This window comes from Echiichthys vipera (assembly GCF_963691815.1).
Source record: "Echiichthys vipera genome assembly, chromosome: 2".
NCBI lineage: Eukaryota > Metazoa > Chordata > Actinopteri > Perciformes > Trachinidae > Echiichthys > Echiichthys vipera.
This window is the reverse complement of record NC_139827.1, coordinates 16,463,376-16,482,554: the sequence shown is the minus strand read 5'-3', so window position 1 is coordinate 16,482,554 and position 19,179 is coordinate 16,463,376. Positions and strand designations below refer to the sequence as shown.

General features: G+C 40.9%; 1 protein-coding gene across 1 annotated transcript; it reads right to left on the bottom strand.

The window, feature by feature from the left end:
- Positions 1-554: 554 nt before the first annotated feature.
- On the bottom strand, positions 555-17,373 carry keap1b (kelch-like ECH-associated protein 1b). The gene is made up of 8 exons (XM_083937717.1): positions 17,322-17,373; positions 13,169-13,351; positions 12,158-12,810; positions 10,926-11,171; positions 7,461-8,137; positions 4,521-4,726; positions 3,632-3,808; positions 555-2,361 (listed from the first exon to the last, which is right to left on the bottom strand). The coding sequence occupies exons 3-8, from the start codon at positions 12,461-12,463 to the stop codon at positions 2,096-2,098; spliced, it is 1,878 nt and encodes a 625-aa protein (XP_083793843.1). The 5' UTR covers positions 12,464-12,810; positions 13,169-13,351; positions 17,322-17,373; the 3' UTR covers positions 555-2,095.
- Positions 17,374-19,179: the final 1,806 nt, after the last annotated feature.

Below are 19,179 nucleotides of genomic sequence, written 5' to 3'. Positions count from 1 at the left end.
CAAGATGTTTGAATCCAATGTTTTAAATGCTACAGTATTCCGTTTCCTCTAAACACAGTGCTCCCTCATCATCTTGGCACTCATCAATTATATTTGAGCAGACTCTCTGACAGCCTTACAAGAGGCAACAGTCAATCATTTACTAACACAGCCCCCCCCCCCCCCCCCCTTCTCTCTGAATCTACCAGTGGATATTAGTGAAACAAGACATTTGTAACAATGCAATTATTTTAAAAGGTCCTGCTTCTCTTGTACCAGTATTTGAATGTGAGACTTTGGGCCTCACGCAAGAACTGCTTGTATGAACAGATTCAATCATTAATGTATGTGATTCAAGACAATGTGTGGTGATCAGCAATGATTTTACTCGTTAGGTATGATCAAAAAATAAGTGTTTTTTGAGTTAAGCATTTGTCTCAAGAATTATGACTTGAAGCAATTCTTACCTTTCTTGCATGTTTCACAGCGCCTCCCTCCGAAGTCCCACCCTCTTACCCCTGCCTGACCCCTGACGCTCCCTCCTCCCCCGACACATGTGTTAAGACCCAGCCCCCACCAAAGCGACTTCCAGGTTAATCCAATACGGAAGTATCAAAAACTGCAGTTCTCCGAGTGTCCAGTAGGAGTAGTTTGCACAATAGAGCAGTTCTCATTGAACCCTATGTTAAACAGGCCAATTTTCAGCCTGCTATCTATGACACATACACTAGAGGCTAATCTGGAGCACCGGGAGGATTCGGGCCGAGAGGGTCGTTGTTTTACAGTCTATGAGCATGTTACTGTGTTACTGTCAGTTTAAATCATATATCATAAATACTGGCTGGAGGAGGAGTCAAAGTCTGACAAGATGGCAGCTCCCAGAGGCGAATATGATTGGATCGAGTTGAGAGAACGGGCCCCGGCGGAGAGGCTACGTCCATTTTTTATACCGTCTATGGTTGAGAGGGAAATGCTGTATTCAAGTGCCATGGAAAGTCTGAAGTTTCGGACCTCCACCTAGGCAAAGTGCACTGGAATGCCTGTCAAAGTGAAACCTCCTACTAGTGAATTTGGGGGAGATTGACCTACCCCGAATCCACCAGTAGAAGGTTCACTTTGACTTCCCATGGCACTTAAATGCAGCGCAAGTGAAACGGAGCAACAGATGACAGGCAGGAAGCTCGGCAAATCATTTTATTCGGACCAAATAAAATGAATGGCCAGACTTTTAGCAGAAATATATGAGAATTGAATATTGATGAGTTGAATCTCACAAATACGCACCTACTTATTAACAAGTGGCATTCATTAAGCTAAAATTTACAACAAGTTTGTGCAGTTAAGAGAAGTTTAGGGTGAGGAAACAGAAAATGTTCTTGCATGAGGCCGGTTCACATATATAAGCTTCATCTTGTGGCTGTCTGGGTTAACCTCATCCAATTTCTACAGACCACACAGTGACTGCCTTTCCATCAAAACACCTCAAGTCAATAAACTGATGACAGTAATACCCACAGGCATTGTAATGGCACTTTTAACTCTACTGCCTAAATGATACATTTTTTGTTATATAATGGGAACATTTGAATTATATTTAACTTTAGCTTGACGTGTAAAGAGCTCCTGATGACTCTTTGAGCCAGTAAATGGCCCTTTCTAGTATAAAGCCCTTTCCTCCCATGGCTCAAACCTGGGAGAGGATGTCCGGGAGAGGATGGTCCGACTGAGGACTTCAAATACCAGATCTGAAAATACAGACGGACTGAAGTCTCTCTGATTTGGCGGAACACAATTTATCAAACAAGTTAATCAATTTTCTGGTCTAGAAAAGTGGACTGTAGGATCTAGGGTCATTTGGATAGTCCAATGCGAAAACTTACTTTTTTGTCACCTTATAGATGATTAAACACTGCACTTCTAAAATAAAGTGTTACTGATTTTGTTTTTTGCTTTTGTATCAAATGTGATCTCTAGACCCAGTGAGGCAGCACGTGGTGTGTCAGTTCACCTGTCTCCAATCAGTTTTGAGGGTCTTTCTTTGATCTGGGAAGACAAAGTGGAGTTTTGGGGTGCTCGTTTGTGTGTGTGTGTGTGTCTGTGACCCAAGTCATGAGCCTCATGCGCCTTTGCCGAAGGGCCCGCTATGCCGCTGATTGTGGTGAGAGCTAAAATCGCAGTTGGCTGACTGAAAGGCTGGTGATGGGGCACTGATCTCCCTCTCAGACTTTTGACACTGCGGCAGTTCTTTCTGGCACGGCTCCATGGTAACAGCCACACCAACGCCGCTCCGCCCTGACGTCATGTGTGTCACTTCTGACCAGGTGTCCTTCACAGGGTCATAACACTCCACGCTATCCAGGAAAGTGTTGCCGTCGTAACCTCCTGTAAATTCAAAATTGACAATTTGTCAAATTAATGAAAAGAACACTGCACCCGTAACATTGTCAGAGCCACAATGGACAGTTTATAAAGAGAAAGGTCAGAATCGATTCCCGCGAACCAGATATATTATCTTTTTTATTCCACACATTCTTGCTGGTTAGAACCTGGCACCTACGTTACCCACCATGCATTTCACCAGCCACAAGCTGCTAGCCTTAAGCAGCAGCTACAGAGGTCTGGTGAACTCCCTTCCTCCAAACTCCACACCAACAGATTATTGTATATACAGTATAGATATTTTCAAATGTGTAGTATAAATTACCTAATTTATCAGATTTTGTGCAGCTCCCTCTGGAGCCACAAAAGGCTTTATAGTAGGTTTGCAGGTACTTGGCATTACACAGTGCTTGGGCATACACAATAACATTTCTTACCCAACGGCCTCAACCATCGTTTTGCCTTTTTTATAGAAATAAAACCTATGTTGTTCATTTTTGCCCATCAGTGCCCCTGTGAAAGTGTCTGTTCACATTTTACTCATATTGTGAGTGAATATTTTTAATATTCTGCTCATGGCAGAGGATTCGGTGACAACTCAAAAGTTCTGATAATTTATGTCAGTTTATAATAGATCATCATGTGTTTTCTTGCCAGATTCACTCAGCTCGCGGAGAAAATAGACTAGAAAGTAGATCACGAGCCGACTACCGAGCTCCACGGCGCTATGGTCTAAACAGCCCAATTGGTTAACAGCATGGTTAACACCGAACAGGAGCGGGCAGTGCTTTGCGGTGCTTCCACCTCTTGTGTCAAACCACTGACTGCCAAAATTGGCTGTGTAGAAAAAACTTTGAGAGGCCAGACACATTGCCGTGGTGCAATCAGTTACAGCAGTGTTGTCACAAGTTAAATAACCAGTGGGAAATATTCCACACCGTGGCATACATACTTTATACAGCTTTTTTGTACTCCCCAACACCTGTACTCAAACTGATGTACCACTGCCATGATCATGATATCTAGTATTGTGCTTTGTTTGACTGACAAGACATTGAATAAAATGCACAAAACAGTAATTTCAATATCACCATTCCTCTTGTAAAAAGAAACTTGTTAATTGTTGTTAATTAGCCACTACCCCAATGCAAATGTGGACTAAAATGTGTCATAGTACTGTAAATTAAATTAAATAGGTTTGACAGCAAAATTATACTTTAAAATAATACTTTGGTTTGGTGCTTTTACACTTAGTAGTTACACTACTACTCACCCAATACATAGATGCGTCCATGTAATGCAGTGACTCCCAGAGCACTGCGTCGGTGCCTCATGGAGGCAGCAAAGCTCCATGTATCAGTTTCCACATCATAGCGCTCCACTGTGTTCAGCTGGTTGGTACCATCGTAGCCGCCCATCACGAAGATCTGATTCCCCAGTGAGCACACACCTAAAAAAGGAATGGTTAGTTTATTCAAGTGATGGATTACTTTATCTAGATATAGGCAAATAGTAGAAAACACACATATACTGGAGGATGTCAAAATACGGCCTACATGATACTGAAACAGAATAATAAGAAAAGGAACATGTCTGTATCAGTATCTCTGTTACGGCTGCCATTAAGGTCCAAAAACGGTGCTTTGATACAATTATATCCATCACAGACATTTTGACACCGTCAAAAATCAAATGAAAATGATATATCTAAATATCATAACACCAACACATACATGTATTTATGGAGGCAGGATGTTTTTTTTTCTAATAGAATGAGTAATATTTTTCTTACTTACGACTCACTATGCTTACTTTATCAAGAAAAATATCATCTCTTACTAATATAAACAAATTATTTTCTTCCTGGCTGGTTTTTAGAGTTACTGGACAGCTTTGCGGTATGACTGAGTATATGACACGCAACAAAGTTTTCCAGAGACATTGGTAAAAACGTATGTCATATAATTGCACTGAACTACCAGGACTCCCTTCTGCTCCCGATTAAATCCCCCCCTTTGATCTCAACAGCACAAATTAGATGGCCTGTTCCAGCAAATAAGGAACTTGCATATACATCTTTAAAAACATGGATGACAAGTTGTTAAGAATTGCAAAAAGTTCTAAGTTTTTCATCAGAAACCAGCTCTCTATCACTTCCTTACCAGCTCCAGAGCGCACAGTGTTCATGGCAGCCATGGTCTTCCACTCGTCCCTCTCAGGGTTGTAGGACTCACAGGAGCTGAGCCGGTTGGCCCCGTCAAACCCACCCACGGCATAAAGCAGCCGGTTGATGACAGCTACACCCACACCAATACGCCGTGTCAACATGGGGGCTACCAGCTGCCACTGGTCCCTTTCTGGATCATACCTGTAGACCGAACATCACATTTTTATTTGTTTGTCATTATTTTTTATTTATTTCCGCATTTGGGAAAAACTAATTCTCCATGTACCACTAATCTGTGTCACTGCCGGCCCAATGAGGGCTGCAGAGAAAAACGTGGGCCCAATCTCAATCCTCACCCTAAACCCTAAGAACTGAACACTCACAGAAAAATTTAAACAAATGTTTGAAGAATAAACCAGGTGTGCTTGCATTCCTCTGGTGTCATGTGTTTTCATCTACCATCTAAAATCATTCATGTTAATGTAATGTTTCTGTGTAAATGTAATATGCCAGGCTGAACATCCATGTGCCAGTCCTCCTTGTTTACCAGTTTTTTTTAATGCACCATGACTAGTGGTAGACGAATTATTGACTTTTGAGATAATTGTGGTATGTTATCCGATGCAAAATTAGCAAACAAAAAACAAGAACATGAGAGAATATTTATTGGCCTTCGGCTGCTCTGCTCTAATACTGGCAATGGCGTCGCCAACTGCCTCTTTTTACCCATTGATGAACTTCAAAGAGGGGGTATTCACACATGGTAGCTATCTCCTAGTTTCATCCCTCTCCGTGGAGGCACCAAACGAAAGTACAAAACCCCTAGCCCGACCTCCCAACCCCAAACATGGCTGCTTGCAGGGATGCACAACCAACCAAACCCAATTCTCCCGTTGGTGAGAATTGGGTTTGTTGCACAGATGCGTTTGCAGCACCTGTAGTCTGAGATTCTACTACACTGATAAGTCACGTTTTGCTGAGTCATTACATGGGCATTCAGACAGGTTAGACATGTTCCTTTTTTCAAAGTCATTGCGTTGTGCCTGGTTAATGTTTGAAGTTTGTCACTGCTCTCTGTCTGCATCAGCGTTTAGGTAAATCTGCAACCGTGAATTAAGACTATACATATATAAAAAATTCACAGTAAAATTACTGGTTCATCATTTAGAGATTGTGACACAGGTTCCTGTCTGGATTTGAGTCGTGCCTACACAGCAGGATTAATACATCTAACACTTGTTGGTGGGGTATGTTTATGGGCTTGGTGCTAAACATGCTCCAGCCTTTTATTACTCATTAAAATTGATGTTAGTGGCTCACTGTTCAGACAAGTTGTAGAGAAGAAGCTGAACAAACAAAACTGCAATTACAGTTGTGAATGAAACTGTGTGAAGATAGTGAACTCAAGGTTTTCTTTTTAATGCAGTAAGTAAATCAATTTGTGCATATGACAGCTTAAGAGAACACACAGGCCGTGGGTGAGACACTTTGCTATTCTATTTTAGCCATTACTGTATTTACTTTAGTCTTCCAACATGAAAATGTTGCCTAAAGCTTCCTCATTCAAGCTTTGTGTGAACTAAAAATATATTACAGGAAGTGGATCGAATCAATAAAGTTCCAGGAAGTCACATGATTCCTGCTCCTTCACGACCATTGATAAAGACAGTAAACTAACCAGTGCATACGGCCGCATTATAAAAGTCATCTACTGGACTTTAGCCACATTGCTATTCCTATTGCTTATTCATTACTGAATCAATACACCGAAACACAGACACGTTGACACTCAGGTGATCTCGATTAAATGGCTTTTAAAACAACATGGCACAGGTCAAACCACACCTGCAGCACACTGAATGTAGATGTACCTGTTGCTAGTTAAATGTTAAATAGATAGTTAAAGGTTGGGGTTATGTATCTGTATTATTATCAATAATAAATCAGGCTGTAGCAACAAGGACGATACTTTGTGCAGCCAGCGAGTTATCGCAATAACAAGAGATCACGCGAGAATCAAGTTCACATCACGCGAAAATACATCTCGTCAAGCTCCAAGTAACGCATTTGTGTTTTGGCCAAAAGTCATCCGGCCAATCAGCGTCCTTTAAGGAGCTGCTGGCAGTTGAGGTTGGCAAGGAGGTGACATCGATATGAGAGGCGAAGCTCGTTCAAAACAACAGGGCAGGTCCTAAAGAGGTTAGCTTAGATGATAAAATTGATTTAATTTTTTTTATCATTTCATAATCATTTTTATCAGAACTGGAGTTTTTCTTCATGGAGAGAAGAGAACGATACTGAAGGCTTTTCTCAATGGATATGATGTTTTTGCTCTTCTCCAAACGGACTTTGGCGAGAGTTTGATAGACAATTAGTTCATCCAGTCACCTGCCAGGTATGTTCTGAAAGCAGTTTACAATGACGGCTTCTTAGACAAACATTTGACAATTCAGGTCAACACTGACGATACTTGTTAGCAGATTTAATTTAGCATTGGCTTTGGTCTCTTAAGGAGAATGGTTGAAAATGTAAAATAATTAGAAATAGGGGTGTTACAATTTTTCAAATCGAAGATTATATTAGGTCTTCAATTTGAAGAAGTCCCAATTCAATTCAATTTAAATGTACTTTGTCAGCACTGACAGCTATGCCATTGTTAGACTTTGAGTCTTGCCCCGTGAAGATCATCAGATCATTGGTTATATACACTGACAACTTTCATTTACGTTTTCATATTTAGATAGGCTAAATGGTATCAAGTGCCATATTCTTTTGGAATGTACCACACTAAGGTGATTTGGTAAAATTTAAATAATCTATTTTAAATGGAGAAATGGCTGATCCTTTTTTTGATTTTGTGAAAGCTAATTTCAATCGACTGTCGATTTAGAATTGAAATCGTGACACTAGTAATTAAAAAGCTCCATTCGCTTACCTTTCAACACTATTGTGATGAATGCATCCATGTGATCCACCGACTGCATATATCATGCAATCAATGACTCCAACACCGATTCGATTCCTTGGTACGCTCATCGGTGCACACGGTAGCCAGCAGTTGTTCATAGGATTGTAGCAGTCCAATGCATTCGAGTCCATGTTGCCATCAGGTGCGTTGTTTCTTCCACCAACAGCGTAGAAAAGCCCACTTATCACACAGGCTGCCAGGCCACTGCGGGGTACCTGCAGGTCAGCCAGCCTCAGCCAGGCTCCTGTACAGGGATTATATGCCTCCAGGTAGCTGAGAGACTGACGGAAATAACCCCCCGCTGTGTAGATGAGCTGCGGAACCTTGGGTGTACGGCAAGAAATGACTTTGGTGGGTTTGTGAAGTGTGAGGTCCTGGAAGATCTGGGCCAGGTAGTCTTTACACTGGGGGTCCCAGTCCAGAGACTGGAGCTGGGCCTGCAGAAAGTTGGGGGTGAGGGAATGGCACCGGACAGCCTGGAGTAACGCTTGGACGTACGGTCGCCGGTTCTCCCGGTCGTAACGCACCCAGGCCACACAGGCCTGGAAGACTTCTGACTCACAGCGCACATTGAGCTCGTCACGACTGATGAGGGTGACCAGCTGGCAGTGGGACAGGTTGAAGAACTCCTCCTGGGTCGCTACCTAGGGACAGGAGTAGGGATGAAAACTTTTCATTACTTTTTTTAAGAAAACCGCTTTGATCAATTAAAAAGAGAGGAAATCCAAATAAATTCTCAAATGTCTATTAGTCGTTACTGAGGAAAGCAGATTCCAATTAGTGCTGTGTATTGGCAAGAATCTGATGATGCATGATACAGGGGTTACATGTTATATCACAATACTGTAGGCAAAGCAATATATTGTGATATTTTAAATCTAATTTTAGAAGTAAGAAGAAGAGTGAACCATATGCATAAGTTGTTACGGTGGAGTGGACGAGTGAAATGGCTGAAGATACATTACAGCACTGCTATCTAACTGTCGGGGGTTTAAACAACAGGAAATGAACAACGTTCTGCCACGAATCTTGGCATGTAAACCATTAATATGTATACAAGAATCATAAAACATCATATTGTGATACTTAAGTAGGTCAATATTTTCTTAAATCTTTAATTACAATCCAAGGATGCAACTAGACTTAGACTTCTCTTTATTGATCCCTTTGGGATGACACCGCAAGGAAATTGAGTTTCCAGCAGCTTACAAAGACACAAGGGAGGTATAAAAAAAATACAGTATAAGATAACCAATAAACTCTTAGAAACTAAGAGTAAACAAAGGATTATTTTCATAATTAATTCATCTGACAATTATTTTCTCAATTGATAGATTGATCATTTGGTCTGGAAGCATAAAATACTCATAAATGAGAAGGTGGAACAATTACATTTTGGACATTTTTGCTTAAAATAGTTGTGATAGTTTGACAACTATTGTTAAACAGTGACAAAATAAGTTCCATGCCTTTGCGGTCAAATGTCAAGATTATTGGCGAGACAATGCAGTAAAAGATATGACTTAAGACTAAGTCTGAACATAAGACTGAACACTCAGGAAATCAGGGTCTGTATAGCCAAAACATCTCAAGGATAAAAGTAGCTCCTAACTTGCTGATTTCTGAGAAACTTGGATAAAAAAAAAAAGGGCAGACAGTCTTTCAAAAAGTTTTGTTTTAGAGCTTAAAGTAGCCTCTAAATCTGTAGTCAAGAGGAATCCTAAGTCACCAAGAGCAAATCACAAACAATCATAAAATGGCTGCCGCCGGCAATCGGCCTCTTAGGTCACACTCAAACTGTCCTTCCGTACCGTGCCCCAGGACATTTCACAACTAAAGTCTAGTTTGTTTGACCAGTGTGAGTGCAACGGTACCGCGTCTAGGTGCGGTAAGCTTGCCGTCCACGGCCTGTTTGGGAGAGGTGGGCTTTTGTAAAGCATGTTTGCACATGTACGAGCACGAGCGTGCGTACGTGTACGAGCACGAGGCCTACGGCAGTTCTGACGGACATTTAAAACAATGGCGGCGAAAGGTTCACGTTGGTGTGATGCGGAGGTTGAGATTCACTGCAGATTTGGTCAGATGAAAATGTTCAAAAACAGTCGGACGCACAAAAAGAGTACAAACGGGCTTGGCCAGCGAGGGGAGAGGAAGTACCCTAAAGCACGGGGCACGGTACGGATGGACAGTGTGAGTGCGCCCTTAATCGCCTCCACTCGTTTACACCTCTCACTAGCAGCCATGGTTATTGTAGTCTGATAATTGAGAGGCTTCTCACATGGATGCCTGCTAATTGTTAAGTAAGAGGCTTACAATTAGCTGAATAGATACTTGACTAGTCAGTAGCTCATATTACTCTTTGTTTCATGTTAAATCAGTGACACTTGTTTTGAACTCTGTATTTGGTTATAGCAACATAAAACCCTACAGGATTTAGATCAAGAAATCACTGACAGACCCAAGACAGCCAATCACAGTTTGGTGAAACATGACATCATCCATAGCAACGGGGCCCTTTCTCTTAGCTAAAGACTTCTCACAGTTCCTAAGTTAAAGTTGTTTTTTGAAGAGGACACTCCTATTTAGGAACATTTAGTGCCATTTAGGAGGCTTCAGTTGATAAGATGAAATGTTTTAGAATACGGGCCTTGACTTACTGCCATGACTTGTAGTAAATTTAAAGCCAAATTGATATAAGCCCTTTATGTCATCAAACATTATACTATTTGTATAATTTATATGGGAAAAAAATGCTTTAATTTTTTGTAAAAGCAGATGGAGCAATCTCAATTTATTCACTTCAATGATTTTTTTTTTGGAAGAGAAGCACAAAACGTGTGAAAGCCTGAACCACTGATGGATGTCATGTGACACATCTGTGAGCAGCTACTTAACCTGCTCTGCCCTGTTTATTTTTATCAACATATCAGAGATCAATATTACGTTTCCTTACATTTCTTAGGTGCTGCACAACTAAATCCACATTCTACTTATCATGAATCATAGCTTGCATTATTGGCAACCATCTCACAAAGGCACGTGATAGTTGTTAGCAGGTCTGAAGTGAAGAAGTCAACCAACGGAAACCACAATGGAAAGAGTGAAACAGCAGTCACTCACACCACAAGACACTTTTCACACAAACCCATGTGTAGAAAATTTCTATTAATATGAAAGCTCAGTTTCTTTTTTCAGTCATGAGTCGTGCAGATACATTATGACAGAAGTAGTAAAAATCTGAATAATTATTCTATCACAACTGCTGAGGTCCTTTGTTGCATGTCATACCCACATTTCCTGTCTGGACCTAAACTGTCAACTATCAAATAAAGCAGAAAATTAAGCCAAAAGATCATCTTAAAACAACAAAAACAAACAAAAAAAGGATAACAGACTAATCAATGGAGCTTTCAATAGAAACCGAAGCTTTACCTGGCTGAAGTTCATGTAGATATATTCACGAGCCTTCTGGTGGAGCTCCGTGCAAGCGATCTGCTCGGCGAAGTTGGCGATGCCGATGGCGTTGCTGGGGTCAAGCTGTTGGACGAGAAAATCACAGCAGGCCTTGACCACGCTGTCTATCTGGTACATGACGGCGCCGTTCATCACGTGAATCACACACTTCTCCCCCACGGAGATGCTGGCGGTGTAGGCAAACTCTATCAGTCGGTCCATAACCTGAAAGGGTGAGAAAGAAAGAATAGGGCGAAGTTTGAGGTGGAGAAGAGGGAGAAGGACAGGTGTGCAGAGGGATAAGAATGGGAATAGGCAAAAGATAAAGTCAATGGGAGAGAAAAAGGAGGCACAATAAGCCTCTGGTGCTATTTATATCTGTGCCTATGAATTTTTCCAGACATACTGGCATCTCGATAGCTAACAAGAGTTACTTTATATATTGTGTGCTTTGCAAACATCCAGGGCTAAGTAAAAAGGTCAAACAAAGTGGACCCAGCCAAGTTTCACTATACCTTTCACTGTGTATCTGCAAGAGCATCATGGATGCCGGTAATATTCCTAGGGCTTGAACGCTACACAGGGCGTGTCTATCTATTTACATTACAGCATATGACTGTAAATGTATTCAGATAATTATAAATCACTAAGAAAAGGTATTTTGACGTCTCAAAATAAATTCAATGTCACACCTAACACCTTTAAAATTAGTCATGTTTCTTGATTGCTGAGTAACACCTTTAACCTGAGTCATGTTTCATGATTGGGGCTGCACGGTGGTGTAGTGGTTAGCACTGACGCCTCACAGCAAGAAGGTTCCAGGTTCGCATCCCGGCCTGGGCCTTTCTGTGTGGAGTTTGCATGTTCTCCCCGTGTGTGCGTGGGTTTTCTCCGGGTACTCTGGTTTCCTCCCACAGTCCAAAGACATGCATGTGTTAGCTTGATTGAAGACTCTAAATTGCCCGTAGGTGTGAATGGTTGTGTGTCTATGTTCGTCTCTATGTGCCCTGCGATAGACTGGCGTCCTGTCCAGGGTGTACCCCGCCTCACGCCCGATGTCAGCTGGGATCGGCTCCAGCCCCCCCGCGACCCCGACCCCGGGATAAGCGGTTGAAGATGAATGAATGAATGAATGTTTCATGATTGCTGAGGGTGGTGGTGTGTCAACTCAAGTAAAGCAAAACGTATACTCAAGAAAAGATCCAACTCACCCTGGGATGGATCCCCTCGATGGGCACCAACTCCATACCGCACTCCTTTAGCCCGTTGGTAAACATGGCCCTGAAGACCGGGGACGAGGAGGCCAACACCACCTTGTGAGCCACAAAATCCACCGCCTCCAGGTCTTTGTAGCGCACGCGTAGTGTGACGTCGCACAGCTGACGCTCCAGACGCAGCTCGTTCATGATGGCAAACGCGGCCGCCGTGTGGCTCTCTAGCGTGTAGCTGAAGACGCGGTGGCCGTTGCGCGTGGACGGAGTCACCAGCGCTTTGCATTCTGTCAAGCACTCTGTCATTTCCTACCCTTTCTCCTCCTCCTTTGTCTTTTTCTCAAGAACAGCAGGCGGTGTTATGGGGCATCGTTGCACCATGCGCCGACGTGGGGGAAATAAAAGAAGAGTTTGAACCGACCCTTGGCAGACAGCTGGAAAGAAAGCTCGGGGCTCTCCTGTGTGCGCCTGATTTTTGTTCACGTTTAAGTCTGATTTATGTGGACACAAGGATTTCCTCGCTCTGTTCAGTACTTGAGTCCAGTCTTACTGCTCATTATGGCATCTCTAGAGACTTCTATGTGAGCTGCCAACCATGGCTGGTTGTACTTTTACATGTTGCAGTTCCATGTTCAGGATTCCTCTGGCTTTGTCTGAGGGGTTTTTTAAGAACAACAACAGGTACAGAATGTCTTTATGATAGAACAAACAACATATGCAAGACGCTAAGGAATCCTCAAGTGTTTGTGTTGTTAGCGGAAGTATTTCTCTCTCATCCCTTGGGAGATTGACAGGAAACCTATCAATCAGTCCCAACAAAAGAAACGGACAGAAAACTAAACAAAGTGAAAAATTAACATATTTGATTATTAACCTAAATGCTTGCGAGATTCACCCCTGGTGCAGGTCCATCTGGCAAAAAGTTCAGATTTACTGCTTAATTTTAAAGGTAATAAATAAAGCTCCTTTCAGAGGGCTACACTTGTGCGGAGAGCTGCAGAGTACAGATACTGTAGATGAGGCAAGAGAAGTCCAGTGCCAAAAGTGTCATACGCGTAACTTGGAGCCCTAGGAAATGTGATGGGGGGGAGGTGTTGGGTGGCTTTCTCCGGAGGCGCCTTCCTCGAGATTGTCCAGCTATGGAATTTGTTTTCACCGCTGCCTTTACTAGGAAGCTTTTGGCTCAGCTGACAACTGTGAGGAAAGAGGGAGAGAGACAGTGAGCTAATATGCATGTACAGCTTCAGATACCTTGAAATTATTTAAAAACACACTTAATAAATCCTGCCACTGTTTAAAATCTGCGTACACACCAATACACTAATCGGTTAAATGCTGACAAACTCATTGTCTTGTGTAATAAGAGGCTCAGCACCAGTCGGTCTCTATCAACTTAAACAGGAAAAGTTTATCTACGCAAAGATACTATCATCATGCCTTTCACACCCATGGTAATTTCCCCATGGAGCCGTTCAGCTGGGCCAAGGCTTTCTCCTTTTCATGATAAGTGTGCTCCTGCATCATTTTAACATTTCCAGAAGAAGATTGCAACTTTGCAAACTCATTATTTCCACATCTAACCCACAAGCAAACTTCAATAAACATGAAACACAAACGCTGGAGATCAAAATAAGAGAACACATTTTTAATACCAGATTTATTCTAAAATACTGTGGTTTTTTTATTGTTCAGAATTTGAAAGACTGTTTGCTGTGACTATACCACTGCTGTACTAGCATGTTTTTTAAATAACCAAGGCACTTCAACAGAAACCTTTATTTTGTGAAGAAAAACATTGAGCAAAATTAGAGAACAGTAACCACTGTGTCAGAAGAGAAGATTTAAACAATGATTTCTTAGGGCTATAGGATTCAAAAAATGAATAGGAAGTATTTTCAACGTCAGACTGGGAAAGACAGAACCCAAAGTTTCTAAAGAAGTCAGTTAAATTTGGAGGAGGAAGTGTCAAAGTCCAGATCTAAACCCCATAGAGAATCTCTGGAAAACCCTTGGCAACAAAGTAGTGTCTCAGAAACCCACTACAGTTCTGCAGAAGAGATTGCAAGAAGAATGGACCAAGATCAAACCAGAGCAGTGTTTGAAACTAGTGATGTCCTGTGGGTGCAGATGTGCTGAAGTCATTCAAAACAAAGACCTCTACGCTTCCTATTCATTTTTGAATCCTGTAGCCCTAAGAAAACATAGTTTAAATCTTCTCTTCTTACACAAAGCTGACTGTTCTCTAATTTTGCTCACTGTTTTGTTCTTTAAAAAAACAAAACATGCTAGTACAGCAGAGGTATCGCCACAGCTATAAAATTCTGAACAATAAAAAATAACAGTATTTCAGAATGAATCAAGTATTAATACTTTGTTCTGTAATTTTGATCTCCAGTGTAAATGCCACCGAGCATGTAAGGAATAGCAAGGGAGTAATTTCCGCTTTTGAGGGACGATGGAGTGACTTGAATTAGGCTTGAATTTAGCTGGCCAGCTTGACTGAGTGCTTTCACTCTGTCCTGTGACCAAACCAGCAGGAGTTTGGAACAGAACAGTTTGTGCACAAGCCAATGAAATCAAAGCACATGATGATTTAACAACATCTTTCAATCAGAATCAAGAGCTTTTGGAGAAATCTCAAATAATCAACAGGAGTGGCTGATAAAACAACAGGAGTTATAGCTAGGCAGGCTTGTTCAGAAATGAATTGCTCTTTTGCACACCATTAAAATGACCTAGAGATGCTGCCAAAAATATTGGCTCTCTCTTCTGTCAATCTAACTTCTTCTTTCCAGAATAACTGATCTGCCTCCGACAGCGAGATACAGTACAAAGAGCAGCCAGCCGTCGCTAATTGTCTCTATGGTGGTCTCTGACTCTGAAGAGTCAGAGTTACTCAGCAACTATTCCGCCCTGAGTGTTCAGAGTTATATAACAAAACACCCAGACGTTGTGCACACACACAGCAATGATTACCTGAAGTGGTGATAAGAGGAGTTCCTATTCTTTTAACAGTACGAAGCAAACAAAATTGTTTCTTAAATTGTCCACCGATGGCGTCACGTCAGTAACCATTATAGAGCTCGTCATGAAGGCAATCAGCCAGAAGTAATATGAAACACACTGTGATTCTGATTTACTGCTGTGTTTTTATCCCTCCAAGTTTCTGGGGGAAATAGTTTTACAGGAGAACATGTTGCTCAACAGGTAGACAGAAACTGCTCACTGACAAACAGGCTCCCTGAGTCCACGTCCGGCTGCAGCATAGCTCTGACAGCCCATTCATTCAATTAGAGCTGCAACTATAAGTCGATTAGTAGATTAGTTGTCAACTTTTAAATGAATCTCTAAGTTTTTTTATCATCATTTTGAGTAATTTTTTAAGTGAAAAATTACTTCAAGATACCGATTCCAATACCTGAACTTGCGTGTCGCCTGATAAAGTATGACGATCCCTAATGAGGAGGAATATAATGACAATTTCTATTATCTAAGTAGAAGAAGAAATGTCCATCACAGTTTATTCAGTTTACAATGATATATATTGCTATAAAACAGAGAAAAGCAGCATATCAGCACAATTAAGAAGCGGGGTAGAAAACACTTCATCATGAAACAGCTATTTGATAAAGATTCCAGTTAATTTCCTCTTGTCACTCAACTAATTGATATAATGTTTCAACAGCTGTACAAACTGGTAAGGGAGTCACGGCTCGTTACTTTTATGGAGGACTAAACATGACTTAAGTTTCAATGAATAAAGAAATATAGGAATAACTAAATAAATGCATGAATAAATACTGAAATTAATGAAAAATAGAAATAAATGTATGAATAAATGGGACCTCCTACCTAATCACATGAACAAAAGTACAGAAAATGAATATTAAGCATTTATTTAATTATTTTATTTATTTATTACTACATTTTTTTCATCTATTCTTTCATGTATTTGAAAGGAAAAAGGTGCAGGAACTCAGGTTGGGATTTAAAAAGTAAAAAACCCTTTATTTTAGTGGGTACAATTTTTTAAAAGCACCAGCACGTGTACCCACAAAAACAAAGTTAAAAAAAACAACACCTTTTCAATCCCACCTGAGTGCCTGCACCTTTTTCTTTCTGATCTGTTGCCCTTTGCAAGGTGAGGGACACCAGTGGCGCTCCTGTAATCCTGTTGTTTTTGATTTATTTATTTGTACATTTATGAATGCATTTATTTAGTCATTTATTTATTTATGCATTTATTTCTGTGTTTATTTATGCATGTATTTACAGTGATTTTAGTGGTATGATTGGTGGGTGCAATGAAACATAATCCAAACATTACATACACTCTGTCACAGTGTTGGGGGTTGATAGATAATGGTAGCCTAATATTTCAATCATTTCTCAGTACTTGGAGAGTCTCTGCAACACCTTCAGTTTAGGGAACCACTGTTCAGATCTGCAATCCTTTGGATGCAATTCAAGCAGGGGTTGTAAAATAACTGCTCAAAGTAACGAAGTCCCGTATGTATGCTAGAGTCAGAACAAACACAGGTGTTTAACGTGTTTCGTGTGTATATTTTGGCTCAGAGCTGTTTTACTCTGAGAGACTCACCCTGAACTCTTCACCGAGCAAACAGGGGAACGAGCTGTACCAAAACATGACCCAGAAGAGCACAGCCAGTCCTTACATAAACCCAGATGGCATTAGATTTCCGCGCCATCCCTCGAGTCGAAAACACTATAAGAGCGTCCACACACAAAGCACCGTTTTCCTCTCCAGATCCAAAACGTTTGATGCTTTTTGTTTTGATCAAAAATAACACAGAGCTGCTGCTGCTGCTGCTGCTGCTCCTGCTGCTGCCGCCACGAACCGAAAATAAGGGTAAAACACAGGTGAACAAGAACCCACCAAACCCTCTGTTTTGATTCGCGACGATAAAGTGAACTCAACGTATTTGAACACACCACAGATAACAAGTTTAAACGTTTCAGACATAGAGCTGACAGCGAAACAGGCTCCTAATAATAGACAGCAGCGTGACGGCTGTGAGCCGCGGGGACAAAAACGCTAACAAAGCGCGAAGAAACACGTCGCTACAGCCTGCTTTCAAATCTACCCTCACTTTAGTTCGTGTTAATCAACGGATAGCTTCAATAAGTCGTAAGATAAACTCACATTGTGGACTAGTTCTGCTCCTCCATCGCGGTCTGCCGAGCTGTGCGCCACATAGGAAGGAGGAGGGGGGGGAAAGCTGTAACTCACCATGACTAAGCATTGTACCGGCCTCCTCTCGCCTTCACAATAAGAGCCCGCCTCCACGGCAACGGAACCGCCTCCGTTGACGAGTAATGAAAGTGAAATGCGTTCCGAGGGAGGATGCTTTTATTGAGGAGGGCTTCTCAGAGTGAAGAACACTGGAGCTTCAGCGTCAATCAAATCTGTTACAAATAAAACAAATACCATCTACGTCAAGGACCCCGTACCGGAAAAACAGACAGACCTATATTGTATGACTAATCATGACTTAAAGGTTGAATATGTAGAATCTTTATTAAAAGTCATATTTTTTTTTTTTAAAAAGGAGGGGTACAGAATCAAAGTACTTCTTTTCCATAAAAAATATGTTTAGTCAGAATTAATATTTAAAACATTTTTGGACGGGTTTGACAATGACTTTCTGTTTACATTCTACCAGCCAATAGCAGCCAATATTGCTGGTTGCCAGGGTTGTCTGTTGTTCGGTGCAGCTACCATAGGCTGGCACTGGGTAAAATGGAGTTGCTGCTTATTTGTCCCAGCAGCTGAGTGACCGGAGACGGGCAAAAACCAGAGTCAATATAGGCCAAGCATTCACTCGGTGGACTGAGATAAAGGAGTTCAACGGCATTAAAACACACGCTGAAATGGATAAGTTTCTTCTTGATCTGTAAGCTAATTTTCACGTTTACTTAAGACACTAGATGGCGGTGTTCTGCTCATTCTCCATATTCAACCTTTAAATAAATAAATAAATACTGAAAACAAATGCTGGAATAGATGAATAAATAAATGATTGCATTAAATAAATGGGACCTCCTTCCTCGTTAATATATGGACACAGAAATATATAAATAAATAAACTAGGTGAACAAAAATGTAGAAATAAATGTAAATCATTTATTTATTTATAATTTTAGTAATTATTGTATTTATTTATACATTTATTTATTATTTTATTTATTTGTTTAGAGATGTATTTGTGTATGTATCTATTTATTAATGTATTCATGTATTTATTTATAAATTCATTTATGCATTTATTTATTTATTGAGACTTAAGACATGTTTAGTCCATAATTAAACTGGCCCTATAACAGCTAGGGTGGCCTAAAGCCGTATACAGCCTATAAGCCAGTAAGCCAAAATCATCAAGGTTGTGTAAATGTATTTATTCATTTTTTTCACAAATTTATCTTTGCTAATAATACGTTGCATTCATGTTACATTTTCAGAAATATTTTTGAAGAAAAAAAAAAACAATGTTGAAAAGATTCTCAAACAATTTGGCGGACCCCCTACAGTAACTGGGAGTTTGTGACAAGTTGAAAAGCATATTGCGTTATGGTGAGTAAGAGTAAATAAGAAGTAAAGGAACATACGTGAAGCAAATTCAGTTTTGGCTATTAGGTGAAATTACAACAGGAAATTACCCTACTAAAATGCTATTGTTTAATGGCGTTAAACAAAAACATGATGGTGCAAAAGACGCATAATGGCACCTAATCACCTCATAACCCAAATGGCTCCCTCTTTATGTAGGTCATCTTGCTAATTAAGTTCCTTCCCCTTAAAAACATCTATTTTTTGTGAATGGCTCCTACAGGACATAGCAGCTTGACTAAAATATGCTCCAGACAGGTGCTGACACAACAGTAAGTTGTCCCCTCTTGCAAAACAAGGCCTACGTAATTCAGGTCAATGCAGTACAGCATAGGTTTACTCTACACTGGTGCACAGCCACAAGGTGGCACCAAAGACCAGGTGTGTCACCGCA

What these genes read in the sequence shown, in the direction of transcription:
- keap1b (XM_083937717.1), bottom strand. Translation starts at nt 12,463, where the DNA reads ATGACAGAGTGCTTGACAGAATGCAAAGCGCTGGTGACTCCGTCCACG. An exon ending in TCGAGGGGATCCATCCCAGG is followed by an intron (nt 11,172 to 12,157) that starts GTGAGTTGGATC and finishes TCACCCTTTCAG; the next exon opens with GTTATGGACCGACTGATAGA. An exon ending in TGGACGCATCTATGTATTGG is followed by an intron (nt 2,362 to 3,631) that starts GTGAGTAGTAGT and finishes TTGAATTTACAG; the next exon opens with GAGGTTACGACGGCAACACT.